At 34.8% G+C, this 14,439-nt stretch overlaps 3 protein-coding genes across 3 annotated transcripts; 1 reads left to right on the top strand and 2 right to left on the bottom strand.

Moving 5' to 3' along the window:
* Positions 1-520: 520 nt before the first annotated feature.
* On the bottom strand, positions 521-7,884 carry LOC129945368 (uncharacterized). Its single transcript, XM_056055059.1, has 6 exons — positions 7,732-7,884; positions 7,357-7,663; positions 3,501-5,192; positions 3,242-3,441; positions 3,003-3,140; positions 521-2,940 (listed from the first exon to the last, which is right to left on the bottom strand). The coding sequence occupies exons 1-6, from the start codon at positions 7,738-7,740 to the stop codon at positions 652-654; spliced, it is 4,635 nt and encodes a 1,544-aa protein (XP_055911034.1). The 5' UTR covers positions 7,741-7,884; the 3' UTR covers positions 521-651.
* Positions 7,885-9,391: 1,507 nt separating this feature from the next.
* Positions 9,392-9,913, top strand: LOC129945725 (transmembrane protein 258). Its single transcript, XM_056055595.1, has 2 exons — positions 9,392-9,517; positions 9,580-9,913. Exon 2 carries the CDS (start codon positions 9,581-9,583, stop codon positions 9,821-9,823), a length of 243 nt encoding a protein of 80 aa, XP_055911570.1. The 5' UTR covers positions 9,392-9,517; position 9,580; the 3' UTR covers positions 9,824-9,913.
* A 4-nt stretch (positions 9,914-9,917) lies between these two features.
* LOC129945724 (tumor susceptibility gene 101 protein) lies at positions 9,918-13,395 on the bottom strand. The gene is made up of 9 exons (XM_056055594.1): positions 13,225-13,395; positions 13,081-13,165; positions 12,940-13,005; positions 12,715-12,878; positions 12,524-12,632; positions 12,205-12,449; positions 10,713-10,925; positions 10,506-10,639; positions 9,918-10,450 (listed from the first exon to the last, which is right to left on the bottom strand). The coding sequence occupies exons 1-9, from the start codon at positions 13,270-13,272 to the stop codon at positions 10,264-10,266; spliced, it is 1,251 nt and encodes a 416-aa protein (XP_055911569.1). The 5' UTR covers positions 13,273-13,395; the 3' UTR covers positions 9,918-10,263.
* Between the last annotated feature and the right edge of the window lie 1,044 nt (positions 13,396-14,439).

Below are 14,439 nucleotides of genomic sequence, written 5' to 3'. Positions count from 1 at the left end.
CGAACCCAAGACCTCTAGCATGACAGTCCAACGCACTAACCATCATGCCACGGGTACCACGGGTGCTCATTTATTGTTTAAAAAAAACTGGGGTAAGATATTGGCACCATGATTTTTTGAAATCTTGCAAACCTATTTTTTTAAATTTTTCAGATATCTGTTGTGATTTAAATTTACATGAGACATGAATGAAGGCTATCTTGAATAAAATTGACTCGGAATTTTTGCACAAACATACGCATACAAACATTACGTCTGGCAGGGTGTTTTTTTTAATTGATCTTTTTATTTTTTGAATGTGGATAAAGGTTGAACTTAAAATTCAATTCATTTAAATATAAATCCACAATTTTAAATTTATTTTGAGAACAATCTATTCAATCCTCGTTTAATTTTAAATTAATTCATTAAAATCCAGAAAATTTCCAGGCAAATATCTTTTGAAATTGGGAATTTTAATTTAATTGCGAGTGAAGAGTGGATGTTAATTGTTAAAAGGAAACAACAAAACAAAACACACTTATAGGAATAATTATATGAATTTTGTTTTTTATATTATAATGTAAGCTAGTTTTACAGCTCAGTGTCTGATCTTATACATAAAAGTTCTTTCTTTATTTTTATACAAATTTATTTTGTAAGACTTATTGGTCAATGTTTGATTTTGATAGCATTGTGTATCTTGATAATTGCTCGGTAGTCATTATATGATAAGAGACCTTTCTGTGACTTGATTTGAACACGCGATAACTTCTCCAAGAAACCAACATTCGATCTGCCCAATTCCATACACTCGTCGATATATTTCAATGCTTCCCGTGACCAAAACATTGAACTCTCTTTGCTATTACTAACATTAGGTCGACCTCTCATCTCTTTTTGGGTTTTTTCGTCGATTTCGCTCAAGAGATTAACACATTTTGCTTCCCATTCAACATTAACCGCCTGGATTTTACCAGCAACCGATGATGGGCTAAGTTCCTGCTGGTTCGTCGTGTTCGTCGTTTGTGGCTGGTTTTGATTGTTTGGTGGTTTTTGTTGTTTAGCCGGTGTTGAGTTAGAAGGAACATTTTTAGGGCGTTTCTTTTCGGAAACAGGTGTTTTGGGTGGTTTTTTGGGAGTTTTCAGGGAGAGTGGGTTGGGGACAAGTTTTCCGGGACTTAATGTTTTGTCCGACCCAGAAGCAACAATTGAAGTATTCACATCTACCGCCTTGTCCATTCTATTTTTCTGTGCTTTTGTCAAGCTTGTATCGAGCATCTTTTTGCCCAGCAAACGAGGATCGATGTTTATGTTTTGGAATCTGTTCTTTACCTGCAAATGATTGTAAGCCTCAACTAATTCGGGGTATTTCTCGTGACGGTGTGATGAAAAGATAAGCCTCCAATGTGAATCTATTTCGTCACGTACCTCATTGCTCACTGCCTCGTCCTTACTTTCATCGAGTAGAATTCGCAAGTGAGAAAGCAAATGATCCAGGTGTATGGACCCATTACGTAGACCTGCCTGTCCAATCAAAATCATATTTAACAAGCGTCTTGTCTTTTCTGCCGACTTCCAGCCGGTTTTAGTTTGTTGTTTCTCCTGGTAATTCAAGCGCTTAAGAAGTTCATTCGGATTGCCAAGTGGACTAAGCAACTGATTTAAATTCTCTCGAAGAAATCTTATCAGAACTTCTGTTTTTCGGGGAACTTTTTGTGATTTTTCCAACTGATTTCGATTCATTTTTTCTGATAGTTCTCGGAACTTGTGCAACAACTCTATATGGAACTTGTCCTGATTACACCGAAGACCATATATTATTAGAATATGGCCAACAGACGTCCATTCTAGTCTACCTTTGATGTCAAATGCTTTCGATTTTTCCACTAAAAATTGATTACCATCTGGGGAAAGTAGGAACTTGCTGTGAAATGTGGTCAAATATATTTTGGCCTCGCAAGGAAGATCGGGTAATTGGTTGGTGTTTCCTTCTTCTTCATCAGTTTCAATAGATACGAATTTCTTTGATATTCCTGCAGTAGTCAATTCGTCGGGTTCTTCTTCGTCTTCCATATCCTCATCGTCCACTATTGGGATAAAGTCAGGCAGAGGATCCATTTCGCGGGCATTTGGTGGGTCACCCTGGTGTTCATTCGGTTGGAAATGTTCTGAAAAACTATAATTGGAATCCGAATCAACAACATCTAGAACTTCTGTACTTTTCTTGGATGTAGTTCCAGGTGAAGTCGTATCCGGGGTCTTAAAAGTCGAAGTATTTGATATGCTTTTATCGGCTGATCCTTTAGAAGAGCTTATTTTCTCGGCGACACCCTTGTCCCGAGCAGTCTGACCGATACCTTTAGAGGTACTCGGTTCTATTGCATAGGTGTCTTCTTCATCTTTTTTATCGTTCAAAGACTCGCTTACGGCAGCTGGTTCTTTTGAAGCACCCTCATCAGGTTCATGATTAATTATTGGTTGTTTAGTAGATTCAATTGCCCTCAAATGTTTTGCCGGTGACTTGTCAAGTGCTGCCTTGGCAAATGGATTTACGACGTACTCTTTCAATCCGGAATTAACCTTTTTTTGTTTTGCTTCAGCTTCGGCATTTTCTTTATCATCGATTTTACGTTTTCTTGTAAGAAGATACCCCATACCCACTGCCAAGAGGAACCGACCGTAGTACTGCTGTCGGGTTTTATTCTCTGCCAACTCGAAACTTATGTCTTCGTCGGGCTTGTACATCAAGTTGTAACCTATACCCGAACGTATTGTTCTAATTGATATGTCATCATAAGACTTCTGATGGGATCTTATTTCGCTAATGAACATAGGATACTCGGAGAAATGGATCGCACTCCTACAGTGCTCACCCAAGTGGCCACGAAGTCCACAAATGCAGCATAGCTTTTTATTTTTATATTCGACTTTATTGTTTGGATATTCATTTGGTTTTGTCTACAAGAAACAAAAAATAAAAGCATAAATGAAAGCAGACTTAATCAAACCAAACAACTTACAGTAGAGTGATAGCGACGCCATTTGTCAGGACATAAATTCAAGGTATGTCCTCGGACTTTGCAAATTGGACAGATCAATCGATTCTGATAGTTGCAGGCATTACAACTTTTTGTATACATTCGAGTCTTGTTCCCGCACTGAAATATAAATATTAATTAAATTAAATTCCAACTCTAACTCAAAAGTCGAATTGAACCGCTTTCGCTAAAAGGGGCTATGAAATTAAAGCTGTACATACCCTTAAGCATATAGTGTTAGGACATCGTGGTTCACTGTGTCCTTTCTCGCCACACATATAACACACCGGAACTTTCCTTGGTTTCGGACATTTAGAACGAATATGCCCGAATTCACAACAATTCATACACTTCTGGTGTGAATATTTTCGGTACTTTGGGAAACGGTCGTCCGTATAGATCTTCCAAAGAGTTTTTGTAGCTATGAAAATAAAACAAATATATTTTAAAGGAATATTAATGAAGAAGAATAATTCTTACGTTTCATTTGAGCACACACAGCTTTGACACTAAAACGTTCGCCCTTCCACGAATCATTGTAAAACTTTCGCATCTCTTCACTCCAGCCGATGCCACCACCTCCTATAACTTTTGAGTTCTCGCTATAAACGATATTATACACCGGGTCATCGGATTTTTGTAGAATCTTCATTTTGCGCTGTGACTGAGTTGGTTTATTAACTCTTGACACTGGCAAAGGGGCAACCAGTTCAACGGACTCATCTGAATCATCCGATTCGACGGCATCAGGTTTCCTTTTATCCATATTATCAATTTTTTTGAAGATCTGATTTAATTCTGAAAGACTATCGGCTGGTATAGCATCGTTAGCTTCTTCATCAACATCGATTACTGGTTCGGGACTGGCAGTTGTTGTGGTTGCGGTTGCGTTGATGGTGGTGGTAGTGTTGCCGGTTGTTTTTTCAGCTGCTCGATTTTTGTTCAAAACACTTTCGGCTATAGAACGTGCCGTAATATTATCCTCTTCGTCACTATCATTTTCAGTTGGAGCCGGAACTGGAGCTGGAACAGTTGAAGATGCTCCCTGAGCTAATGTGTTCAAATTGGCAATGAATTCATTGTCAGAGGTGTTAACCGTCGTCGTCTGTTTGTTTTGTAGTGCTTCTGAAGTAATCATGTTTTCAACTGCTTCGCCAAATGCTATATGAGGGACTTTGGTTAGTTGAACTTCGAGAGCTCGTTGGGCTTCAGCTTCTTTCTCTTCTTCTGAATCCGTTGTGTCAATGTAGGTATCAGTATCTTTATTGGCGCTCGATGATCTCCGTTTTCTAAGACGTTTCGTCTTCTGGGTAATATCGATTTCTTGAACCTCATCAGAGCTACTTTCATGTTCCAAATTAACAACCACCGATGGCTTTGCTCTCTTTGATCCTTTACAGTAGACACTCTCTTGTATGTCAGATTCACTTTCATAAACATCCAATGCTCTGAACTCACTCTGTGTGACTATATAGTCGTTAGACTTTGTTCCAGATTTGCCTTGTGACGGCGTAGCAAACGAATCGACACCTTTACTTGTGGTCTTCTCTGGACTTTCCATTAAGCTATCAACATCATTTTCCAGCATCAGCAAATCTTCATCGTCTGCCCTGGCGCTTTCTTCGAGAAGACGTGAACGATCATTGTGCCCAATAAAGTCATCAGATATTACCGAACAAGGACTTGTGCACCTTGAAGAGTTCTCTCTGGCCAAAATCGCTTCAGGCTTAGCAAAACTATCAGATTCTTCTTTTATAGGTTGAACGTTTTCTTCATCAGAACTAGTGTCGAGGGATACAACTTTAGGTGAAGGAACTCGCACTTCAATGACATCATCAGTATCAGATTCCGACAATAGTTCAATAGTTCGAATTCCGTCTTTTTTCTTCATCTTAGCTTTAGCCGCTTTTGCTTTCTGTTTTTTATTATCGTATTTCAATGCATTAGCCAACTTATTTTGCTGTCTACCAAATAATCCTTTATTGGTTGCTTTAAGGTCTAATCTTTTAAACTGATCTGGGGGAGCATTTTTGCCTCGTGGCTGCGTTGAGCTTCCTTTTGTTTTTGGGCCATTCCCGGAAGCAAATGGATTGACCCTCAAATTTGACAAGTTTTTTACTGGCGGCTGAAACGTCTTGTCACCCGTTTCGACCGGTTTATTTTTTATTTCACCTAAATATATATGCACACAACATAATGTTGTTGTAAAATAAAATCTCTATGGGGCTTTCTGTACGTTTTTGCAGCGTTTTCCAAAATCAAGATCGGCCTTTAGTCTATCTACTTAGATTACCTTATTTTTTGCCTTCTTAGAAAAAGCTCATAAACAGGAGTGAAATCAATTTTAATAGAAAGGAACTATTAAACTGAGGCAAATAAAACGTTTTGATATATATTTAAGTCTACAAATAAAAGTCGATGATACCTAAAAAAGACAATCAATCAAGAAACAAACCTCTATGTGGTACAGAAAGATCCAAACAACACTTTTCGTGTATCTGAGACCAAAATCAGGCAATTTATTCGTCTGGTTTGTATAATGTCACTGATTCAGTTGACTAGGGTAACAAACCATTGGAGTTCCGCCCTTGGTACACCTCTCATCCAACAAACAATGCCATCAAATAAATTCGAAAAGATCAGGCAGCATCTCCATTTCTCGAATATGAATATGAATTTTTGAGGCAATGTTCAAAATTCGCGCTAATTTTAAACATTGCCTCAAAAATTCAAACATACATTCTGGATAACTTACTTCTCCTTAACAAACTTAAAGTTGACAAGTAAAGTTATCAATCATACAATTGCACATTGCTACACAAATGCACCTTTCTTATTGTTTGCAAAAATTTTGTTTCTTGCTCAGAAAATAAAATACTGGGTAAACTGATGTATTTGTGTTTTATTGACTTTTAACTGTTAAAAATACAAAACAAAAATCTCGAATTTATATTTTTTTCGAGATTTTTTTCTAGATAGAGTCTTTCGAGATTTTTGTTAATTCTGGATTTTTGTGGATTCGAGATTTTTGCGTTCTAGATATTTTTTTTTTTATTTTCGAGATTTCGGCATTCGAGATTTTCGGCATTCTAGATTTCGTCATGATCCCAAATGTCTTCCCAGGAGTAATCCTGATGCCGATTGAATTTTTAAAATTCGTTCAGTTGTTGAGGCATTGAATGAAGCATATGCAAAAGATCCGCTAGAATCAAGGCTTTGTGCGGATGAACAAATGTGCTCTACAAAAGCAAGGAATATTTTAAAAAGGTATAACCCGAATAAACCTCATAAATTGGGCTACAAATTGTATGTTTTGAGTGGGTTTGAGGGAGTTTCGGGTTTCGGTTATAAGACAGAGGTTGAGACTGGAAAGAAAAACATTGTGAGAACTGAAGAGCCACATTTGGGAGCATCTTCCAATGTCGTAGTAAGATTATAGCGCATGATTGCTCAACACCAAAATTACATGATTTACTTTGATAACTACTTCACTTCTTTGCATCTTTTGGAATATTTAGCCAAAAATGGTATTCATGGTCTAGGTATTGTAAGAAGGAATAGATTACAAGTTGTCAAACGAAAAAGTAATTATGAAGAAAGACCGAGAATACTCAGAGGAATACGTAGCTAACATCAACGGAATCGATGTTTCAACGGTTGTATGGAAGGATAATAATCTTGTTACATTGGCTTCCACTTTTACTGGGCAAAATCCCATATGAGGTACGCAGATATGATAAAAAGAACTCGAGATATATCAACATCCCGCAACACAATGTTGTGAGCGAGTGTTAACTATGAATGGCTACATAAGTTTCTTCAAATTCTCATTTTGGACAATTGAACTCCTTGTAAAATATAAACAACAGTCTTGATCTAATATAGGAACTTTGATAAATCCCAAGAATAAATAATTTTATTTTTGATCTTACAATTTCGCTAGTATACTTTTAGAAAAACTTTGTACTCTGTGTAGAGATCCTTTTTGGAGTTTAAGTTCTGTGCTTACACTACTACGCAAAATCACGCTTATTCTATGCTATTTTTCTATTTTAAACTTTTACAATTGCAATTAAAATTGGCCCAAAAGGTACATATCTATTAAAACTGTAGATTCTTGGTCATATAGAGTGAAAAGTTCAACAAGGGTTTATAAATATTTCTTCAGAGCACTAATAAAAGTCGAACGTACATTTTCAGGAAACTATCAATTGTCAACTCTCTGTTGAGCTTAGCACAATCAAGATGCCTAATAGTTAATTTTTTTGTTGTTTTAATTTGGAAAACGCTGATCAACGAAAAATAACCTATAAATATGTAAACATATTGAACTTACCGCTTCCACCTGAACCACTGGGCTTTGCTTTGTTCACTTGTTCGCCAGCGTCTGGAAGTGGCTTTGATTTTACTGCCAGTGCAGTAGGGTTACGGTTGCGAATATTTTGTTTTTCATTCCAATATCTTCCTCGTGTTCTATCAATGGATGTGTTTATAACACTAGTAGCGGTGACCTGCCTCGGAGCCGGTAGTAAAGCTTCCTCATAGGTTGCAGATAAATCACAATCACCAGAAGGCTCATGGTGAATTTGTGAATAGAGTCGTGCCTCCAATTCGTTTAGATCTTCTACATTTTCGATATCAACCTAGAATAGCAACAAACACAAGAAACATTACATTTTTTGTGGGAAAAACTAATTAAACATGATTTTACCTCATCCATATTGTTATTTTGAAAATATTTATCGATAACAAATTATATTTTGATCCTGAAATCCAAAACAAAAGGGCACGAGGAAAAAGCGAGCCATTTAACTAAATAGAAATGAGAAGAAGAAAAAGAAATGAGAATTCGAGAAAACATGTCGAAACTGGACTCTAATTGGGATGTGTTAAAAAAGTAAAAAGTTAAGTTGTGGAAGGTAAAACTGTCAACTTTTAATGCTGCAGGGATGTCATAAATCGATTTTTTTTGCGGGCTGACATGGTTTTATCTTTCAAAAACATTTGTACGTTTCAGTTTTCAAAATGTAATTACATCGGTTGGATAGAGAGAGAAGATCAAATATGCCGACTTCTTCAAAAATACAGATCATAGGAAATCGGATGAATTTTCTAGTGAAGATTAACATGTTCATTTTTATTATACCATCTGTGTTGCCACAATGTATCTGCAGCTGCATAAGCAGTAGAGGGGTAGAGGGAATGGAGAGAGACAAATACAACAATATCTCACTTTGCGTCGTGGTTACCATTCAAAAAACACGACACAAATTTAAACGACGCAAAGTGAATTATAATTTTATATAGGAAACCATATAAAGATTCAAGATATGTTCCAGAGTTACGAAAATACTTTTGTGTAAAAAAAATTAAACAAGGTAAACATTTTAAAACGAAAATAATATTAAATTCTATTACATTCATAAAAACAACAAAACAAAACAGTAAAACCAATTAAAACAAAATAAAATGGTCAATCAATTTATAAAAAAATCAAACATTTATCACTGTCTGATGAGTCCATATTTGCTGTCGTTAATCTACTTTCTTTATCAAAATACCGGTCGAATGTTTGCTGAACAGCTTAGAATATAAAGGGAATCCATGAGTGTAATTTGCGTGTAATTTGAATCAAAAGTCATGGTCATCTTTTAAAAAAATAGCAACGAAAAAACGCAAAACGAAACTCAAAAACAAAACCTGAAATTGAATAAAGAATAGACCATTGGTAACTCTTTTTACTTCTTATAAAATACTAAAACTCTTTGACAGTACACTATTGCCGCAAGCCTAGACTAAAATGTAATAAATTAAATCAAAAAAGCTAAAAAATAGTTATAAACTTGGAAAACATTTAAAATATAAAAAGTTTTTCCACAGTCCACAATAATAGTTTAAAGTTTTTTTTTTCTAAATTCGTTATATAGTAAAAATGCATTAAGATTCTTGAAAACATATCTTGCTGATGTAAGAAAAATATTGCAATTAGGATTAAAAGGAAATTTAAATGAAATTCTTATAAGAATTTATTATAATAACAATACTTTAAAATATAATAACATAATAACAATACTTTAAAATATAAAAGCTAAGCTTTTGTTATACTTGTTACAACGCTCATGCAGACGAAGATGCTATAATAAAGATGAAAGTATTCCACTTCACTATTATCTTCATTTTAGATTTGTTTATAATGCAGACATTAATATCTTCGCTTTTCGGTCTTTTCTTTCTGTCCCACAAACATTATTTTATATGCAGCATTAAAAGTTACCAAGTGGGCAATCTGCCTTAAATAAACTATAGAAATTTGTTTAACTTTTTTCAATTGGCAGCACTGCAAGTAATCAAACTTTCCAATGTTCCACCATCCACACGCAAAATAGCAAGAAAGAAGACACACTCTTGTCAAAGTCAAACCAACCCAAAATAACTCGCCGGCCACGTAATTTGCTTTTGATTTATCCGATAAAAAACATAAAAACAATTAAATAAAAGTAAATAATTATTAAATTTAAATATTTCCATAGTCGAAATTAATTATTTCCTCTTAAAATAGAATGGAATCCATGATCCGATATGTATCACCGATCAACCCAGCTGTATTTCCTCATCTAGCTACAGTGCTTCTGGCCATTGGAACATTTTTCACTGCATGGTTTTTCGTATTCGAAGTGTCACGACCACGGAATTCTCAAAAAGAGTCTACCATCTTCAAAGAGCTCTTGATAAGTTTGTTCGCTTCGATTTTCCTTGGATTTGGTGTAGTTTTTCTCCTTTTATCCGTTGGAATATACGTATGAGTAGAAACAGACATTCCCTATAGTTTTAATATTTTCAATTACCGAAATGTATCAACAAGATAAACAATAAAACAAAAATACACAAATCAATCGATTAATATTTAACTTAATTGCTTTATTTCTGGATAAAATATATGTATATAAAAATAAGGAGTAAATTATTATGCACATTATGTGAAAGGTAAAATTACGTTTTTCGATTTGAAAACTTGAAACACATTAATTTCATTCCTTTTTTTTTATATTATAATTATTATGGTGTTCTTTGATTTGTTCTTTTGATTCTTAAAAAAAAGAAAGATTTTTTTAAGATAAATAGTAACTGATATTAAATACTTTTAAAATATAATGTTTAATTAATGTTTCAACTTTCAAACTATCAACAGACAACATTTTTCCTCGACAATCATTTCTGGATATTGCTTCTTTTTTTTTTAAATTTAGCCCGCAAGTCCAGCCTTTTGTCGGCACTTTTGCATTATTGCACGCAACATAAACTGTTTCCGGGACAGTTGGCGGACGTGCTTTAGAAAGGCTTCCAGGTCAATAACGCCACTACGCAAAGCCTCTCCCAAATAGTAAATGGCGTCTTCTGTGGCTGCTTCTTCAGCATATGCATTGAGTAATCTTCAAAAAGAAAAAAGTGTTTATCAAGAGAAATATAAATAAAAAATGATATTACTGTTTGTATAATGGAGCTGTGGTTACAACAGCCTCGTCGACATCAATTCCGTCGGATTGTTCAAGTGATTCTAGAGATTTTTCTAGTTCTTGTTCTTTATCACGTAGAATGAGTATATTTTTCCTTAGTTCGGCCTATTGTTGTCAAAATTAACATTTGTGGTTTTATTTACAAATTTTTTTAGAATCTTATAACTTATACTTATACCTGCTCTCTTTGCAAACGAGCAATAATTGTTTCGATTTTGGAACTTCCTTCGACAAGTTCTTGTTTTGTGCGATTAAGGGTTTCGATTTCAGCTTGACACTGATTTACTTTTTCCTGAACTCTTCGCCTAAGTTTATCTTCGACGGCACTTATAAGTGATGCTTTTATATGTTCTTCAGTAATGGTACCAGTTTGACTTGGATTTCCCGGATTCTGTTAAGACAAATACAAAATTTTAGCAACGATTATGAAATTGCATTAAAGTTCTTAGTTTAAAGAAATCAAAGGAATTGACTATTTGTGTTGTTAACATGAAATAAGCCAATGTTTTCGATGAACTCGAACAGCTGCGCTGTATTTCTTTATTGTAACTTATTTTCTGCATTTATTTATCATTTTAAAAACAACAATATTATGCTTTGCTTTTTATCAAATTGAAATAAAATCTTGGCAATTAAATCTAGGAACTATACGGGCCTAATATTTGTGAAGATGTAGTATCCGTGGTACGATGGTTAGCGCGTAGGACTATCATGCTACATGTCTTGCACTGAATCCATGCGTGTGCCACTTATCATAAAAAGTACCTTTTCAAATTAGACGTTTAGATTCGACATAAAACTGCAAGTTTCATGTCGAATTCCTGACATGACTTGCGCACGGGAATGGTTGAGAGTTATAAGACACTAGGCCCTGGTTCTCAACGAAGTGCTACGCCACCTAATTTATTATTAATTTTAATTTTGAGCGCATTTGGTTAGAGTTTGATGTAAAATTACAAAAAAAGACGTTCGCGACGTACAGACATTACAGACTGTATCACACAATAACAGACCCTGTACGCGGCAAGTCATGTCAATTACTGATCAGATCTTAACTGTTAGACTAACATAGGTGAAGGAGTAATTGACCTTGGAAAAACAAACCATGATTTTGGCACCCTTAAAACATAATCCAACGCCTACAAGGTATTGGCTTACGCTGAGGTTATCGAAATTATTAAAACTCATCAAGCTGTGTAGGGTTCCTTCATCGAAGTCGAGGAGATTAATTGTTTCAAAAAACAATTGCAGCGTAGGGGCGGCTGTCCAAATACAAAAGGAACTTGCAATAGTCTTTCAAAACTCTTTGCCGGCAAAAAAATTAACCATAAATTCTAATCTAAAAAGTCTTAAGGAAATTTGTTAGCCCTACGAGCAAGCAAGATTCCAGAGACGCTACAATCATTGACTGTATGCAATCTACTTCGATGCACATATAAACTCGGTAGAATCCAGTAGGTAGGGCACCTAGCTCGTAAAGAAAAGGAAAGACCATGGCGTGGCAGACAATGCTTTCATTAGAGAGACGGTGTAGGATGAACGAAAACTTGGGTGGCACAATTGGGTGTTGTAGATTTGCGATCGGGTTGAGAGTACAAATTATTGTTGGCAACAACAAATATGATAACTTAAAATTATTTGTATTTTTTAAATATTCTAAAAACACTTACATAGCCCGAACCATAGCCAGGAACTTGTGGAAAATTCATATACGGAGGATAACCACCGGCAGCGTTTCCAGATGGACCTGGTGCAGGCCCTGGTCCTGTTGGAGCAGCATTTGGCATATACGGCGGATACTGTCCAAAGTTGTTGTTTTGAGGAAACGATGGAAAAGCTCCTCCACCCCCACCTCCAGCTGGGTACGGCAAGAAAGAATTTGCATTATTTGCTCCTCCAGGCTGTGGCATAAATGCTTTTAAATGGAACAACAAATTAAATATTAAAACTTTATTCATCAAATTTAAAATATATACAAAAAATTCCTACAAGATGTTGGATATGGTGCAACTTGTCCTTTTGGTTTCGAATACACAGGTGGTTGGTCACCAAAAGTCACTATCATTACTTGGATCAAACCCAAAAGATCTGAAGTTTGCTAAAAAAATATAAGAACAAATTAGTTTAATACTCGTATCTTATCGAATAGTTTGGACTTTGAAGTGGAAATATTCATTTACCGGTTGCCAGTCATGCAAATATGGAAGATAAATCTTGCCATTGTGGTCAACATACATGGAAACCTTAATTTGCATGTTTGGAGTTGGTTTGACAAAGCACATTGGAGCATTCTGGGGATGAGTATCGGTCAACCAAATGCATATCGGAATGTGATAAGTGTTACCTAAAATCATAACATTTGTTTATAACTAACTATTATGATCAACAAAACTATAATCAATTACTTTTATAAACAACTGGTATGGTTCCCTGTAAGTTGAAAAGTTCCTTTTGTGTCCCATCATTGAAAACTAAATAAGAAATTTGTTCGCGATTAAATATTAAATGCAAACTAATGATAACATTATAACAACAAGCAAACTCACCGAATTTTTGAAGGTAATGTGTAAGACTTCGGTAATTGTTTAGTACATCAATCACATCCTTTTTTGTTGTGCTTATGTTCTTGTACTTGTAAGAAAAATATAATAATTAGAATTATTTTTGTACTTTATTTAAATATAGATTACCTTGGATAGTTGTTTAAGAACAATAGACTCTTCAGTAGATGGAAACATTATTGAAATTAATAACTTGGCTTATTTATATATCAAACAAATTCAATTGAATTTATAAATAAAATCAAAATAAAAATTTTCTTCTGTCTTTCATCACCTTCACCACTTACAATACAAAGTGACAGCTGCTAGCAAAAGTTATGAGTAATTTTTTTGTTCCGAAATCGAATTATGAGGATTGGCAGTACTGACATTTGGAAGTTTTTTAATCTAGTACAATATATTTCTGTACAATTTGCAAAAATTAACAATAATTTTTGATCACATTAGCCGCGCCGCAGAACAACCGTCATTTGTTTTTTAAAGGGTGTTTTTTTAGTTGTATGAGATGGTTGCTTTATTGCCAAACTATAGAAATTTACTTTGAAAACAAATGGCTGCGTTCAGCATCAGGTAGATATGATGACCGGATACCTTTTTGTTATTGTTTCACATGTTAAAGAACAGCTGGGCTATCAAAATATGAATCCAAAGCCAAACATAAACTTCTGGTATATGTTGCTACCTTGCTCATTCAACATTATGGTTGAATTTGCATTATTATATTTTTATTGAGTTTTGAAAATGTATATTACATGAATGCGTGAAATATAGTTCTTGCTGTCAGAGCTTTAAAAAGTGTCTTTATGACATATGGTTGATTTTGAAGGAACCTGAAAATGTATAAGCTCGTTCAATAAGGTATTTAAAAATTCACCTATCCTCGATAGCCTATCCAAACACGAGATTGAGCGTTCATAGAAGAGCTTTGTCCGAAAAATTGTGCATGATGTTCATTTCTGATTAAATGGCTTAATAAAAGCTGTATATGGAGTCTCAAGCAATTAACGATTCACTATTTCATCCATTGTAATTCATATATCGCCTTTAAATATCAATTCATTTTAAAATAAATTTAGTGACCAATTTGTTTTCAGAAGCAGTCTTGGTGACTGGACCTCTTCTTTGTGAAATAGCTTGATTATTTTTTATATAGTTGAGAATTTTCTCAGACAGATTGACTGACCCAGACAATCAAATATAAACACTATTCATTCTCAGCTAGCAATTTTTATAAAGCTTGAAAAATACAAAATCAAGTTCAAAAGTTTATCCATATTTCTGTTGAACGCGAAGTTGCCTACTAGTAGACTAGAGAATGAAGGTCAATGGTCTGCGATCTTCTAA

The sequence above is a fragment of the Eupeodes corollae genome, chromosome 2 (genome assembly GCF_945859685.1).
Source record: "Eupeodes corollae chromosome 2, idEupCoro1.1, whole genome shotgun sequence".
Taxonomy (NCBI): Eukaryota; Metazoa; Arthropoda; class Insecta; order Diptera; family Syrphidae; genus Eupeodes; species Eupeodes corollae.
Note: the sequence above shows the minus strand (reverse complement) of the source record. Positions and strands in the feature narration are given on the sequence as shown.